The sequence below is a fragment of the Rattus rattus genome, chromosome 3 (genome assembly GCF_011064425.1).
Source record: "Rattus rattus isolate New Zealand chromosome 3, Rrattus_CSIRO_v1, whole genome shotgun sequence".
Classification (NCBI taxonomy): Eukaryota; Metazoa; Chordata; class Mammalia; order Rodentia; family Muridae; genus Rattus; species Rattus rattus.
The window spans coordinates 190,766,638-190,783,090 of NC_046156.1; the positions used below are offsets into that span (position 1 = coordinate 190,766,638).

Consider the following 16,453-nt stretch of genomic DNA (forward strand, 5'->3'; position numbering starts at 1 on the left):
CAGATGGAGAAACCAGGTATTCCATTACAATACCATATTTACACAATATCTTTTCACAAATCCAGCCCTATAAAGGATAATAGATGGAAAACTCCAACACAAGGAGGGAAACTATACCCTAGAAAAAGCAAGAAAGTAATCTCCTTGCAACAAACCCAAAGAAGAGAGACACACAAACATAATTCCACCTCTAACAACAAAAATAATAGGAAACAACAATCACTATTCCTTAATATCCCTTAACATCAGTAGACTCAATTCCCCAATAAAAAGACATAGACAGAGACTGGATACTTAAAGAGGACCCAGCATTTTGCTGCATACAGGAAACCCACCCCAGAGACAAAGACAGACACTACCTCAGAGTAAAAGGCTGGAAAACAACTTTGAAGCAAATGGTCCCAAGAAACAAGCTGGAGTAGCCATCCTAATATTGAATAAAATCGACTTTCAACCAAAAGTCATCAGAAAAGAAAAGGAAGGACACTTCAAAGGAAAAATCTTTCAAGATGAATGTACAGTCCTGAATAGCTGTGTTCCAAATTTAGGGCACCTACATTCGTGAAAGAAATCTTACGAAAGCTCAAAGCACACCTTGGACCTCACAACACCCCACTCTCATCAATGGACAGAACCTGGAAACAGAAACTAAATAGAGATAGAGTGAAAGTAACAGAAGTTATGAACCAAATGGATTTAAGATATATCTGTAGATCATTTCATCCTAAAACAAAAGAATATACCTTCTTATCAACACGTTACAGTACGTTCTCCAAAATTGACCATATAATTGGTCACAAAATGGGCCTCAACAGGTACAAATAGATTTTAATAATCCCATGCATCCTATCAGATCACCACAGACTAAGGCTGGTCTTCAATAACAACAAAAACAATAGAAAGCCCACATACACATGGAAGATGAACAACGCTCTACTCAATGATAGCTTGATCAGGGAAGAAATAAAGAAATTAAAGACTTTTTAGAATTTAATGAAAACGAAGGCACAACATATCCAAACTTATGGGACACAATGAAAGCAGTGCTAAGAGGAAAACTCATAGCTCTGAGTGCTTCCAAGAAGAAACTGGAGAGAGCATATGTCAGCAGCTTGACAGCACACCTAAAAGCTCCAGAACAACAACAACAACAACAAAAAGGGCAGATATACCAAAGAGGAGTAGGTGGCAGGAAATAATCAAACTCAGAGTGGAAATCAATAAGTAGAAACAAAAAACTATACAAAGAATCAACAAAACCAGGAACTGGTTCTTTGAGAAAATCAACAAGATGATAAACCCTTAGCCAAACTAATCAGAGGTCACAGAGACTATCCAAATTAGCAAAATGGGAAATGAAAAGGGAGACATAACAACAGAATCTGAGGAAATTAAAAATACCATCAGATCCTACTACAAAAGCTTATATTCAACAAAACTGGAAAATCTGGATGAAATTGATAATTTTCTAGACAGATACCAGGTACCAAAGTTAAATCAGGATCAGATAAACCATCTAAACAGTCCCATAACTCCCAAAGAAATAGAAGCAGTCGTTAAAACTCTCCCAACCAGTAAAAGACCAAGACCACTGGGTTTAGTGCAAAATTCTATCAGACCTTCAAAGAATACCTAATAAAATATTCTTCAACCTAGTCCACAAAATAGAAACAAAGAACACTACCCAATTCCTTCTATGAAGCCACAATTACACTTACACCTAAACCACACAAAGACCCAACGTAGAAAGAGAACTTCAGACCAATTGCTCTTATGAATATCGATGCCAAAATACTCAGTAAAATGTTAGCAATCCGAATCCAAGAACACATCAAAATGATCATCCTTCATGATCAAGTAAGCTTCATATCAGGGATGCAGGGGTGGTTTAATATATGGAAATCCATCAACATAATCCACTATGTAAACAAACTTAAAGGAAAAAAAAACTGTGTAATCATCTCATTAATTGCTGAGAAAGCATTTGACAGGCAATATACAGCAAGCCAGTAGCCAACATTAAACTAAATGTAGAGAAACTTGAAGCTTTCCCACTAAAATGAGGGACTAAACAACGCTGTCCACTCTCTCTCTACCTATTCAAGTCTTAGCCCGGGCAATCAGACAACAAAAAGAGGTCAAAGGGATACAACAGGAAAGGAATGTCAAAATATCACTATTTGCAGATGATATGATAGTATACTTAAGTGACCCCAAAAATTTCACCAGAGAATTCCTAAACCTGATAACTTCAACAAAGTGGCTTGATTTAAGTTTAACTCAAATAAATCAGTAGGCTTCCTCTACTCAAAGGATAAACAGGTTGAGAAAAATTAGGGAAACGACACCCTTCACAATAGCCACAAATAATATAAAATACCTTAGCATGGCTCTTGCCAAGCAAGTGAAAGAATTGCATGACAAGAACTTCAAGTCTCTGAAGAAAGAAATTGAAGATCTCAGAAGATGGAAAGATTCCCTGTGCTCATGGATTGGCAGAATTAATATAGTAAAAATGGGCATGTTGCCAAAAGCAATGTACAGATTCAATGCAATCTGTATCAAAATTCCAACTCAATTTTTCATAGTGTTAGAAAGACTAAATTGCAGATTCATTTGGAATAACAAAAAATTTAGGATAGTGAAAACAATTCTCAATAATAAAGAACTTCTGCGGGGGCTGGAGAGATGACTTAGTGGTTAAGAGCACTGACTGCTCTTCCAGAGGTACTGAGTTCAAATTCCAGCAACCACATGGTGGTTCACAACCGTCTGTAATGAGAGCTGATGCCCTCTTCTGGTGTGTCTGAAGACAGCTACAGTGTACTTACATGCATAAAATAAATAAATAAATCTTTTTAAACAAAAAAAAAAAAACAAACAAAAAAACTTCTGCGGGAATCACCATCCCTCACCTCAATCTGTATTACAGATCAGTTGGTATAAAAACTGCATGGTATTGGTACAGAGAGACAGGTAGACCAATGGAATAGTTTTGAAGACTCAGAAATCAACCCTCATACCTACAGTCACATGATCTTTGACATAGGAGGTAAAACCATGCAGTGGAAAAAAGAACATTTTCAACAAATGGTGCTGGTTCAACTGGAGGTTAGCATGTTGAGGAATGCAAATTGATCCATTGTTATCTTCTTGTACAAAGCTCAAGTCCAAGTGGATCAAGGACATCCACCTAAAAACAGATACACTGAAACCAATGGAAGAGAGAGTGCAGAAGAGCCTGGAACACATAGACACAGGGGGAAATGTCTAAACAGAACACCAATAGTCCAGGATCTAAGATTAAGAATCGACATATGGGACCTCCTAAAATTGCAAGGCTTCTAGAAGGCAAAGGACACTGTCAATAGGACAAAACAGCAACCAAGAAATTGGGAAAAGATCTTTAACAATCATATATTGATAGACTCCAGAGAACCAAGTAACCCTATTAAAAATTGGGTATAGAGCTAAACAAAGAATTCTCAACTGAGGAATATCAAATAGCTAAGAAACACCTAAAGAAATGTTCTACATCCTTAGTCATCAGGGACATGCAAATCAAAACAACCCTGAAATTTCACTTCACACCAGTCAGAATCCCTATGATCAAAAAACTCAGGGACAACAGATGCTGGTGAGTATGTGGGGAAAGGAACATTCCTCCACTGTTGGCTTGCAGTTCCTCAGAAAATTCGACCCAGCTATTCCACTCCTGGGCATATACCCAAAAGATGCTCCAACATATAACAAGGACACATGCTCCACTCTGTTCATAGCAGCCTTAGTTATAATATCCAAACACCGGGAAAAACCCAGATGTCCCTCAACATAGGAATGGATACAGAAAATGTACATTTCCACAATGGAGTACCACTCAGCTATTAAAAACGACTTCATGAAATTCTTATGCAAATTGATGGAATTAGAAAATATCCTGAGTGAGGTAACCCATTCACAGAAGAGTATGCACGATATGTCCTCACTGATAAATGGATATTAGCCCAAATGTTCGGAATACCCAAGACACAATTCACAGACTACATGAAGCTCAAGAAGAAGGAAGACCAAAAATGTGGGTGCTTCTGTCTTTCTTAGAAGGGGGAATAAAATACTCATGGGTAGAGGGTAGGAGGGACTTGGGAGGGAAAGAGGAGGGGTTTGGATAAAAGATGGGCAGGATAAGATATGGGAGGAGAGGGATGATATACAGAAGGTCAGGCATTTGAACAGAGGTGTGTAGCAATGGGGGATTGGAAACTGGGGGTAGCCACCAGCAATTCTCAGATGCCAGGAAAGCAATAGTCTTTCAGGACCCAATCCCGGATGAGATTAGCTAAAATGCCCAACAAAGGGGCAAAAGGCCCCTGGTTGGGGAATAGGCCCACCTCCTCATTTCCAAATTTAACCCAGAATTGCTCTTGTCTAAAGGACATATGGGGATAAAGTGTGGAGCAGAGACTGAAGGAAAGGCCATCCAGACACTGTCTCACCTTGGGATCCACCCAACCCAGACACTATTGCTGATACCAAGAAGTGCTTGCTGACAGGAGCCTGATATAGCTGTTTCCTGATAGGCTCTGCCAGATCCTGACAAATACAGAGGTGAAGCTTACAGCCAAGCATTCGACTGAGCATGGGATCTCCTATGGTGGAGTTAGAGAAAGGACTGAAGTATGTATAGGAGTTCCTATAGGAAGAACAATAATACCAACCAACCAGACCGACCCTCCCCGCCCAGAGCTCCCAGGGACTAAACTACCAACCAAAGAGTACACAGTGGAGGTCCCCGTGGCTCCAGCTGCATATGTAGCAGAGGATGGCCTTGTCTGGTGTCAATGGGAGGAGAGGCCCTTTGTCCTGTGAAGTCTTCATGCCCCAGTGCAGGGGAATTCCAGGGCATGCTTGTGTGTGCTTGTGTGTGCACCTGTACTTACTCTGTGGCGTCTGGGACAGGTATCTTCTCTGTTACTCCAGGGTGGGGAGGTGGAAGTGGGTGGGGAGGTGGGGGACAACCCTCATAGAAGTAGGGGGTGGGGGATGGGATAGATTGGAAAGAATGTTGGACAACATTTGAAATGTAAATAATTAACATATCCAATAAGAAAAGGGAAAAAATGACGATAAATGGAGGCATATCCAACCATGACTGAAAAAGTATGTCAGTCTCAAATGAAGAAAACCTCCATACCTTTACAGTGATTTTTGAGAGGATAAGGCTATAGCATTGTTTACACTATTCATCTGTTTAAAGAGTAAAAGAAAAATGGAAATGAAGCAGAATATCTAGTTAATAAAAGTAGTTATCAAGCAGGAAATGGAAGAAAATTTGGAAGCTAGAGTTTAGACTGGCAGAGATGTTTGACATGATTTAAAGTAGTAAAAGGGCTAAGCCAACACCAGGAGAACACAACAAAAACATTAAATCAAATATTAAGAGCTAAAAAATTTAAGAAAACTTTTCTTTAGCGAAAATATATGTATTTATTGTGATATTGTTGTAGTCACCTAAGAATACTTCAAGTTACATAGTATATAGTAATTACAGTGGACCATAACATAAGAATGAAAAGAAAGCAGTCAAATTGAAATTTTATAATGTTGCTGATTTTAGTAATTCTGGCATTATCATTTTAAAATTCAGAAATTTGTGACTATCTGTATATGTAGACCTGTGTAATAGAATTAAAGTTATTATTGTGTATACGAGAAATATAAGAGAAATACACAATTGTTCCCTGTGATTTCCCGCATGTGTATCTCAAATTTAACATGTCTAAACACATATCATAATTATTCTTGGTACCACAGTTCTATTTAAACATGGCACTAGGAAAAATGTAAGAATTGTGTATCTTGGGTCTTCTAGTCAACTCTTTCTGTATGTTACCAGTTCTCTTGATAATTTTTGTAACTGTAATCCATACCCCGTTTTAAAGTCAAATAATGACATTTTTGTATATAATATTTGTTGTTTGGTTGTTACAAATGGATCTCACTACAAAGCCCTAGTCAGAGTGGAGCTGGTTATGTAGAGCAGGCTGAACTTGAACTCCTGGAGTTCTGCATTCTGAGTGCTCAGATTAAGGCTGTGCACCAGCATGTCTAGCCCTCTACAAAATATAAGACAGTTATTTTTCTACCTATGGTTTTTTACCTTAATTTCAAAGACTTAGCCATGAAGTATTTTTGATTTTTTTTTTTTGTATGTTCACTATAGTCTGCCTATGAGGGCAATGTACAAATGATGGTGTTGAATATATTTAAAATATGTGAATGCTTTATATGGAAGAGTCTAGTCTTCTAAACAATACACGAATAATTGTTTCTTCTTATACAGAAGACTATGAGACTTCTTATTCTGTTAATTCTCCAAAACAAAGATAGTTTCCTGTGGATTCCTTGAGTTAACTTAAATATGAATATTAAAGAATATAATTTAGTCACCTAGATAGACAAGGCTTCTTTACAAAGCCTTAATTAGCCACAACTTTGCCAGATATTTCTTCTTATTTAGGGATAAGCACTGGTGTTGCTTGTAGCTAACTATTTTGTGTATTTCATATCTGTAAACAATACCATTGAACTGTCCTCATGAGTTATGGGAAATATTTAGGAGGACTACTTTTCACCTCCATCCAGCTGAAGTATTCTCATTTTTCTTGCTAGATTGGTATTTAGTGTTTATGATTTTTGTTCTCATGCTCAAAGTGAGATGGACAATTAGCTGCGATTATTGATTTTTATATAACCTAAGCTTTTGAATTCTTGGAGATTAGTCAGGATCCTTTTCTTTTATCATTTAGACAATAAACTGTGACAGATACTTGAGCTTATATTCAGACACAACTATTCTGCTAATGTCCTTGAAAATCTGTCTTCCAGAGTCCCATTGGCTTTTTCCTCCAAGCCCTTCTCCAAAGTTGTGACCCTCCTTACTTTATATTTTCTGAAGTTTGGCAGTGGTTTCCCTGAGCATGGCTTTTTTATTTATTCTTATCACTGAGGAGTCCCCTTTGGTCTAGACTCATTCTTATTTTCTACACAACATTCACTGCTCTTCTTTTGGGGTGAAGGCCAGTGGTCCAGTTATTAAGACTCGAGTGTTTCAGCCACTTAGGTGTTCAATGAACTTTTCTCCAGCATTCTTGTCATCTTCCTTTTCAGTCTTTATTGTCTCTCACCTTGTTTTTAGCTTCTCTTTTCTCCTTCCTGAAAGTGTATGATTCTAGCTCTTTCCTCTGCTTTTAAGGGGGCAGAAATGGCGAGTGGTATATGAAGTTACTCTGGGTGTTTCTTAGCCCCCCAGGGTTCAGTATTGTCTGGTCTGACCAGTCACTAAGGTGAAATATATATGAAACATTCCCTCTCCTAATAATTTATTGATAAACATAACTGTAGATTCATTCTTTACAGTATTGGTTTTGTGGTCAGTTTTTCCAGTAATAAAAGCAGTGCTTTTGTTAGGTGTGATGAAATAAATACACCTGCAGTTCTAACACTCAGGAGACAGAGGCCGGCAGCCTGGACTATATAGCAAGACCCTGTCTTAAATTGTAGAAAATAAAAACAATCTAATCAAAGCAAAACATAATAGAATTCAAGATTACCACAGAGGAACGTTTGACATGCCCTTTGCTGCTTCTGTTTGTTGGTTACTGTAAGGATTCTGTTTATATCGCAAGGGCCAGAACGTCATAAACTGCGTGTATCTATGTTATCATAAAATGATTAAATGTGATGGCAAGTATATAGCTGTGCCTAAGTAGTACATACTTTATGTCGGATTATGGGTTTTTTTAAAATACATTATCTTGTGAAAGTTTGTCTAGTGCCAGAGTATTGCATATCTCATGAATTTACATATGCTTTCTAGTTTTGTCTGTTACTTAATTTATTGCTTTGTTTACTAGTCTGTGTTTTGTGTGAAACAATGAATTGCACGGTTGAATATTACCATGTGTCTTTCTGGGATTTAGGTTGTGGAAAATACCCTTAAAGTGAATCCAGTATTAGGCCCACAGATGTTTCAACGAATTCTGCCCTATGTTTTCAGAGGTGTTATTGAAGGCGAGGTAAGATGGTCTTGAGCGTCTAGTCCTATGCAGTAAAGGACTCCAGCTCCTACCTTTAATTACTCTTTTTGCATTAGAAAAACTACATCTTTTTGTCATTGATGATTGTGAAATGAAAGCTTTATGATTTGGATCATATTTAGTTGGGTAAATTTTGAGGATAATAACATGATTCGCTATATATTTCCTCATATAAAAACTATAGATTTTTTTTGTGTCTGTTTGTGCGTAGGGTGGGTATTGGTGCATATGTGTTTTTGTGTGCACGTGGAGGCCAGAGGCTATGTTGTGCCTTTTCCTAATTACTCTCCACTTTATTTTTTGAGGTAGGATCAGTGTCTCTCTCTCTTTCTCCCTCTCCTTCTCCCTCCCCCTGCTTCTTTCCCTCCCCCATCCCTCCCCCTACCTATCCCTGTGCATCCGTCCTCCCACACAACCTGGATTTTTCCAATTGTCTAGACTGGCTTATGAACAAACCCTGCTTCTACAGCAGACACTTTACCCCGTGAGCTATCTCTCTGGTCCCTAATTTCAGCCCTAATTTGTGTAACGATAACTAGTAGTGATATAGAGATATAACACACATATAGTTATTTAGAAACTTTGTAAGAATTCAAGCAATATTGACAGATTATACTACACAGAGCAACACAAAGAAAAATGTTGTTTTATGTCCCTGAAGGAAAATGTTATTTTTAAACTGTTGATACCATATCGTTGATTTTTTTTTCTTTTTTAAAAAATACCTTTACAAAAATACCTTTGTACCTTAACACAAATTTACACGCCCTGTATTTTAATTGTGCAGAGGTATCCAGTAGTGATGTCCATCTATCTTGCTGTTATGGGTCGAGTCTTACTACAGAATGCCAGTTTCTTTTCTTCACTTCTCAATGAGATGGGACATGAGTTTAATCAGGAGGTAAGAGTCTGCATGCTTAAAAGTTAAGAAGTCTGTGACCATGTATATATTGGAGATAGTGGATGAAATAGAGAATTTTTGCATCAGTTCTTTTGAAGCATTGAGCTCTTTACATTGTAAGTCTTTTAACAATATGGATTTTACCTGTTGCCTGGGGTAGACAAAAGAACAGTGAGACTGGAGAGATGGCTCAGCAGTTAAGAGAACTGATTGCTCTTCCAGAGGTCCTGAGTTAATTCCCAGCAGTTCACAACCATTTGTAATGGGATCCAATGCCCTTTTCTGGTGTGTCTGAAGAGAGTGATACTGTACTCACATATATACAATAAATAAATCTTTTTTTAAAAAAAGTAAGAACAATGGTCCTGTAAATAGCAGGTAAAGTCTAGTAGTTTGTTCTCATCCAATATTAGTAATTAATTTTTACTTAGCTATAGCATAGAATTTTAACTTATTATGTCCATGGTTTTTCTTTACTACTTCATAATCTCAAACAGGAAAACTTTGCATTTATTCATGAACTATCATATTTCCTCCCTGTAATGAATTTAATTTAAAATCATGGATGAGGAAGTTTCTGTTCTCATTATAATGGAAGGTAACTTTTGAAACAGCATAAATGTATTTAAAAATCAGTTGTGTGACTAAATAGCATATGTAATATTCTGCAAGACTTTGAAGTTTTCAATCCATGTATTTAGACTGGAGGGAGGCAATGATGCAATCTGTTACCTATGATGGAATAAGTCTATTTTAGGAGACCCAGGGTAAATAAGTGGAAAGTTTGCCATGGAGAATTAAACCACAAATTTGAAATCCTAGCCTTTGTTTCGGTGAATTGCTAGAAGAAATGTTTTCATTAGTCTATTGTTTTTAACCAGGATAGGGACTACTTAAAAGTTTTTCAGTTTAATTCAGTAAAATCTTTTAGTGATTCTGGCAGTATACTTTTCAGCATAAATTTGATGTGTTTTTGGAAATAGTATTTTTAAATCCACAAGGACTCAGTGATAACATTTGTAGTCCTAGCTCATAAATGAGAAATATTAGAGAGTTGGTGAAAGTCCCTCTGTGATTGTATGGCTGAGTTGGAGTGCAGCACACTGCTCTGTGTCAGTCTAATGTCCCAGGGGTTCAGTCCTCTGCTCTCCCTCTTCCCACAGTAGAGTCCTTGCTAGGCACTGGGTAGAGGTGACTAGAAAGCTCATAGTCTCTTTTAAGGGGAAAAGTACTTAAATGCTTTAATTATATAAGCATTGTGCTAGAAATACAACCAACATACTATGGGAACAGAAAAGCTATCAACTGCATTAACCAAACCGCTTTTAATTAGAAAAATACAATACCTGTAGTTCTGTATCAACATTGGATCTGGTTAAATTCAACTGTATTTTAGTAAGATATTAAGTGACTTAACTGTAAACAGAGAGAATTATGAGCTTTTAAAAAAAGCTTTAAAATATTATAAATATTAAAATTACAGTTCATATTGGACACTTAAAATAACCTAGTTTTAGTTCTCATATAGTCAAATCAACCAGTAACACTTATCCCATTCACATTTTGTAACTTTGAAAGCAAATACTTTTTAAACTTGAGATTTTAAGTTTTATTATGGAAACAATCTACTATTCTTTATCTTTAGCTTCTTCTAACCTTAATTTTCCTTGCTTTGTTTCCTAATTTTGTACTTTTTTTAAATTTTAATTTTAAAGTTTTTTGTTTTTAATTTTGTGTGTGTGTGTGTGTGTGTGTGTGTGTGTGTGTGTGTGTGTGTGTGTGTGTCTATGTGTGGATGTGTTCACTTAAGTGTGGTGGCCATGAGGCCAGAGGCGTCAGAGTTCCATAGAGCTGGAGTACCAGGTAGTTGCCTGTTGCCTGATTGTGGGTGCTGGGAATCAAACTCATGGCCTCTGAAAAAGCAGGATGGCCTGTGCACTTGCCTACTGAACCACCTCTTCAGCTCTGTATTTTATTGTTTGAGTTTTAACTCTGTGTGTGTGTGTGTGTGTGTGTGTGTGTGTGTGTGTGTGTGTGTGTGTGTGTGTGTTTCAGTCTAGTGTTGACATCTCTTGATGTGTAAGCTCCTGTCTGCCTGGATATTAGGTTCCCTCACTGCATTTTATCAACAGTGGCAATGCTGGAACTGTCTTTGGCCCTGCTTTACAGAGGAACAGGAAATTTAGCCTTGACCTTATCTGTCCTGTTGACAGGTCATTTGTTTGTACCAGAAGTCGGAGTAGAATATAAAAGGAATAATTTGGGATTTCCATGTTTAGGCTATTATGTCTAGCTACTTCTGTGTTGTTCTGGGATCCAGATTGTGTGTTATTGAACCTCTTCAAGATATTTCTTTTCGAGTTAGATTTGAGTTTTAACTCATAATGGGTATTTCCTTACAAAAAACAGTTTACTATAATCTAGTCCTTTACTCTTTAATCTCTTCTATTCCTTTTAGGACTCCATGGTCCTAGGCTTTCACTGTGGGGTTTTTTTGTTTGTTTGTTTGTTTGTTTGTTTTGTTTTTTGTTTTTTTTGTTTGTTTTTGTGCAGTTTCTTGAAAGCACTTTATATTAAGAGATTCTGGATAACCTACTAATAGCATAAGGATTGCATGCAATTCTGACTCTTGAACTGATGTGTGTGGACTTTTGATCACATTGCTTATTTTATCTTACTTATTACCTGCTATTATCATCTTGTTGAATCTGTATAAAATGTTTGTGTCTCTGGAATTGCTGTTCTATTTCCAATACATAGAGGAATCCAATTTGTTCTTTTTATAAATTCTACACATATGCTTTTTGGGTATTTGTTATTATTTCATCCAAATACTTACTGCAAGTTCTCTGCCAGTCTTCATTAACCGTCCATAATGACCTCAGCATTGGTACGGGCACTACAATTTCCTGATGATGGAGGCACTTTATTCTCCATTTTATTATTAATTCAGAAATCTTTTCTGTATTTGTCTTGAATATTTTAGTTTGGTTATCAGCTAAAAATACCCATTCCATAATAATATCTTACCTTTGAAAAATGAATACAGTAAGTGAATGAATTGAATGCAAGATGAACAAAATACAATCAAGTTTTAGATCAACTTGATTCATATATGACTCTTGTAGTTTTTTGTTGTTGTTGTTTGTTCATTTGTTTTTTAATGCAAGAGTTAACACTTTTTCTGATATAGCTATTAAACACCTTGGACTGCTTAAAATTAAATATTCCTGTAATGTTTGAAATTTAACTCTAATATACTTAATACAATTGTAGATCTCACCCCCACCCCAAAAAAAGCGCTTTTCTCTCCTGTGCTGCAGACTGTTACCCTTCACCCAGAGCACCCCAGCCTCTCATTTTTCTTTTGATTCCTTATTACTTTTATTCTAGTGTAAAAATTGTATTTTCTGGGAATCTGCTCCAGTGTCCTAAGCTTTGGTTTTGTTCTGTGTTCAGCAGTTTTGGGAGCAATGTGTTTATCATGAAGGCAAGTGAGGTACCAGGCTTGAATACTTCCTAAAACTTTGTGCCCTCCGCCCCTGAGTGTTTATCTTAATTCTGGGCCTGCTCCTATATCATGGCTGAGCCTGTGTCTTGGGTTTTGTGAAGGCCATCAAATAAGAAGAGGTTTTATATTTTGTCAGTTCAAAAATAAAAACAGTGGTAATATATACTGACATGAAAAGTACAGTTTTTTGTAGGAGCACAAATGGCGTTTCATTTGTTACCTGTTGTTTATGGTGATGCTGGGCTGTTACTGTCACTGAGACTATGTGGCCCACAAAGCTGAAATACTTGATACTTGACCCTTCACTAGAAAAACTTACTGACTATCCCAGTCGTTTATTGACTAAGGTTCCTGCTGCCCAGCTTACTGTTAAATGTTGCTGTTTATTAAATATTTTTATAATAAATGTGTTTTAAATAAAATTACATCGAAATATTTGGTTTTGCTGATTTAATTTTATTTCAGCTGTGTATATCAATGCAGCCTTCGTTTTTATCAATTACATTTTTTTCTTCCCATTGTTTGGTGTGTTTTCTAGATAGTACCTTGCTCTGTAGACTAGGCTGCCCTCAAACTCATTTGAAGGCTAGACTAGCCCCAAATTCACAGCAGTTCCACTGCCTCGATCTTTCAAGTACTGGATCATTAGTTACATTTCAATTATAGAACTCCATAGTTCCTTTATAATGACTGTGGTTTGCTTCTTAAATTTTGCTTACCATATATTAATTTTAGTAAGTTTCCACATAGCACCTGTACCATTTATTTTACATTAGATATGCAATGAGGACATGGTGGTGTAAATTAGATTGTTGTACTCCAGGTATAAACTAACCTGACTTGATCGAGTGTGATAGTGATAATGTTGCAACACCTCTAAACCTGATGGCGTGCTATCACCTGTTCTGCTTACTTAGTAAGTAGGTTTTAAACAGTGTCATAGTGATGTATGTCCTAATATAGCCTAGTAATTATTGAAATAACATACAGGGCCTAGAGTGACGGCTTAGCAGTTTCCAGTATAGACTGTTCTTGTTGAGGACCTGAGTCCAGTTTTCCATACCCACACTGACAGCTCACAGATGCCTATAACTCCAACTATGGGAATCCAGGGCCCTTTTCTGGGTTCCCTGAGTACTTTATTATGTGTGCACAAACCCAGCACAGATGCCCTCATATACACATAATTTAAAAATCTTTTAAAAATACATAGGAATCTAAAGTCATTTTTTTTTCTTTTCTTTTCTTTTGGAGCTGGGGGCTGCTAAGGTCATTTTTATTTGATTTTTTTTAAGTGGCACAATTACTGACAAATAAAAGTGTATTTATCTTTTGGACAAGACTCAAATTCTTAAGTCATGATATTGTATTAGATATGTGTACTTTAATTTTCCATTCCACCCCAACTTTGGGGTCCTAATGTAAGGAAAGGAGTTAAGAAGAGGACTGCAGTGTTAGAACTGGGAATATTGCTGTTTTGATCATTTTAAATATTCTTTGAGTTCATAGGCCATCTCAGGCATAATACATAGTGTAAGATATAAATAGATTTCAACTAGCAACTGCTTGCCTGTGCATTAGAAATGATGTAACTGCCAACTTGGAAAAATGTAGTGGTCTTAAAGTGGAAAAGAATAAGAATGCACAGTGGATTTTATATGTCCAGATTTTTTTCTTGCATGTGAGAGAGTTTTATTGGTGAGGGGGGGGGCTAACAGACAAAGGGGGGAAAGAGAGAGAAGACAGGATGTCCAGATTTTTCTTTTTTTGAGGTGCAGATTTTTTTTAAATTAGATTTATTTACATTTCTTTTACTGGATTTTTTTTTTCTTTTTACTGGATATTATTTCTTTTACATTTCAAATGTATTCCCTTTCCTGGTTTTCCGGACATAAGCTCCCATCCCATCCCTCTCCCCTTCTTCTATGAGGGTGTTCCCCTCCCCATCCATCCCCTCCCAATTCCCCTACATGAGGTGGGCAGGTGGGGGGGTGTCTAACTATGGCAGGACCAAGGGCTTCTCCTTCCATTGGTGGCCAGCAAGGCCATCCTCTGCTACATATGCAACTGGGATGTCCAGATTTTTAAGGTAGAGGTTTAGCGTTAAATATTTATTTCCTTAAAATAAAAGTAGAAACCTATGTATAAATAAACCTCATAAATAGATCAGTTTTCTTGATTTTTACCAGGGAGGGAAAGAGAGAAGGATATCCATCTCTCTGTGGATGTTACTCAGACCTACAAGCCTTTCTTTCATAGCGGTGTCTACCCTTGTGTTGGGACATCAGTGAGCACCTTTGCCCGCCCGCCGAGTCAGCACAGACTCAGTCATCTCTCCTGCTTGGTAATATGTTCATTTAGTTCACCTTCGGTTTCACTGATTTTTATAGCTGTTATAGGGAATGATTTGTTTCTTTTCCTTTGACTGAGGGTTAGGGTTGCAGTTAATCTGGTCCTCTGAGAGGCGGCATAACAAATCAGACTGGCAGATTACAGAACATTGAACAGTAATCATCAATTTGAAAGAAATTATCATCTAAATACAAATATGTGTACTTTTTCAGTATATCAGGAAGACGGTCTTGATTTATTTATTAAGTGATATTACTCAAAATACCATTGGCTACATAAAGGTTTTGAATACTTGTCTTTGTCTCTCATGATCAATTGTAGTTAGCTTTTGGTTTTTCTTAACTTTCTCTGCAAACCAAAGCTTGTCCCAATTCCATGACCTTGTGTTTGTACGCTTGAACTTTAACCATTTCTCAGGTTTTAGTCATCGACAACACTTACTCATGTTCAAACAAAATATCAGATATTGTGAGATGTCTGTCTCCTTTCTTCCAGATGGACCAGCTTTTAGGAAACGTGATTGAAATGTGGGTTGATCGAATGGACAACATCACACAGCCCGAGAGAAAGAAACTTTCAGCTTTGGCTTTACTTTCTCTTCTGCCTTCTGACAATAGGTATGGAAATGAAATCTTGATTTCTTTCTTTTTCCTTTCCTATATTTTCATGTGTGTAGGTGATTTTCCTGAATATGTATGTATTCACCATGTGTGTGCAATGTCCATGGAAGCCATAAAGAGGGCGTTAGATCCTCTGGAACTGGAGTTAAAGATGGCTGTGAGCCACCATGTGTGTGCTGAGAACCCAGGTCCTCTGGAAGAGCAGCCAGTTCTCTTAAGCCCTGAGCCAGCCTTTTAGCCCAAAGCTGGTTTCTTTAAGGCATACAGAGCTTGGTGTTGTGACATGCACTTACAATCCCAACACTCTGGAGGCTCACTATGCAGCCTGGGCCACAGAAAGAAAAGCTTAAAGGAAAAGAGAACAAATAATCAAGTGACTGTGAGGACGTCTGTGCGTGTCTGAGGAGCATGCCTCCTGAGCCACAGCTTCAGGGCGAACACACACGGGGAGTTCTCAGGTCACCACCTGTAGACGGCGAGTGCCTCTCTTTCCATCTTTCTTCCTGCAGCCACTCTGCAAGGACCCACCCCTCCTCTCCAGTACACACAACTGTAGATTGAATGTTAAAGACATAAAGGCGTCTCCACAGACGAGACTGTGAGGAAGATGACGTCAGTCTATGATGATCTTTATATTTTAGGGATTTTTCCAGAGACTCATCACCTAATGATAAATTAATGCCACGAGCCTACTAATTTTTTTGCAGTTGTTCAATATAATTTCCTTTCTGTTTTAACAGTTTCATAGCTAAAATACTTTACAAATTCTGAATGTTCAGTTTGAATTCCTCTGCCTTTTTAAAAGGCTTATAGTACTTATGCACAGAGGGTAATAGTTCCCTCAGCTGATTTTTTAATGAAAATAATGTATAGGCTTATTTACTTACGTCTTTTTTTTTTTTTTTTTTTTGCTGATTCTTTTTTTTTTTTTATTATTATTATTATTAACTTGAGTATTTCTTATATACATTTC

General features: G+C 37.2%; 1 protein-coding gene across 2 annotated transcripts in view; it reads left to right on the forward strand.

Moving 5' to 3' along the window:
* Ipo11 (importin 11) overlaps positions 1–16,453 on the forward strand; it is a 167,395-nt gene that overhangs the window by 89,708 nt on the left and 61,234 nt on the right. For both annotated transcript variants that reach the window (XM_032898933.1, XM_032898934.1), the window contains 3 exons: positions 7,980–8,075; positions 8,884–8,997; positions 15,356–15,477. In XM_032898933.1, the coding sequence (XP_032754824.1) occupies positions 7,980–8,075; positions 8,884–8,997; positions 15,356–15,477 (332 nt within the window). The remainder of the gene's footprint in view (positions 1–7,979; positions 8,076–8,883; positions 8,998–15,355; positions 15,478–16,453) is intronic.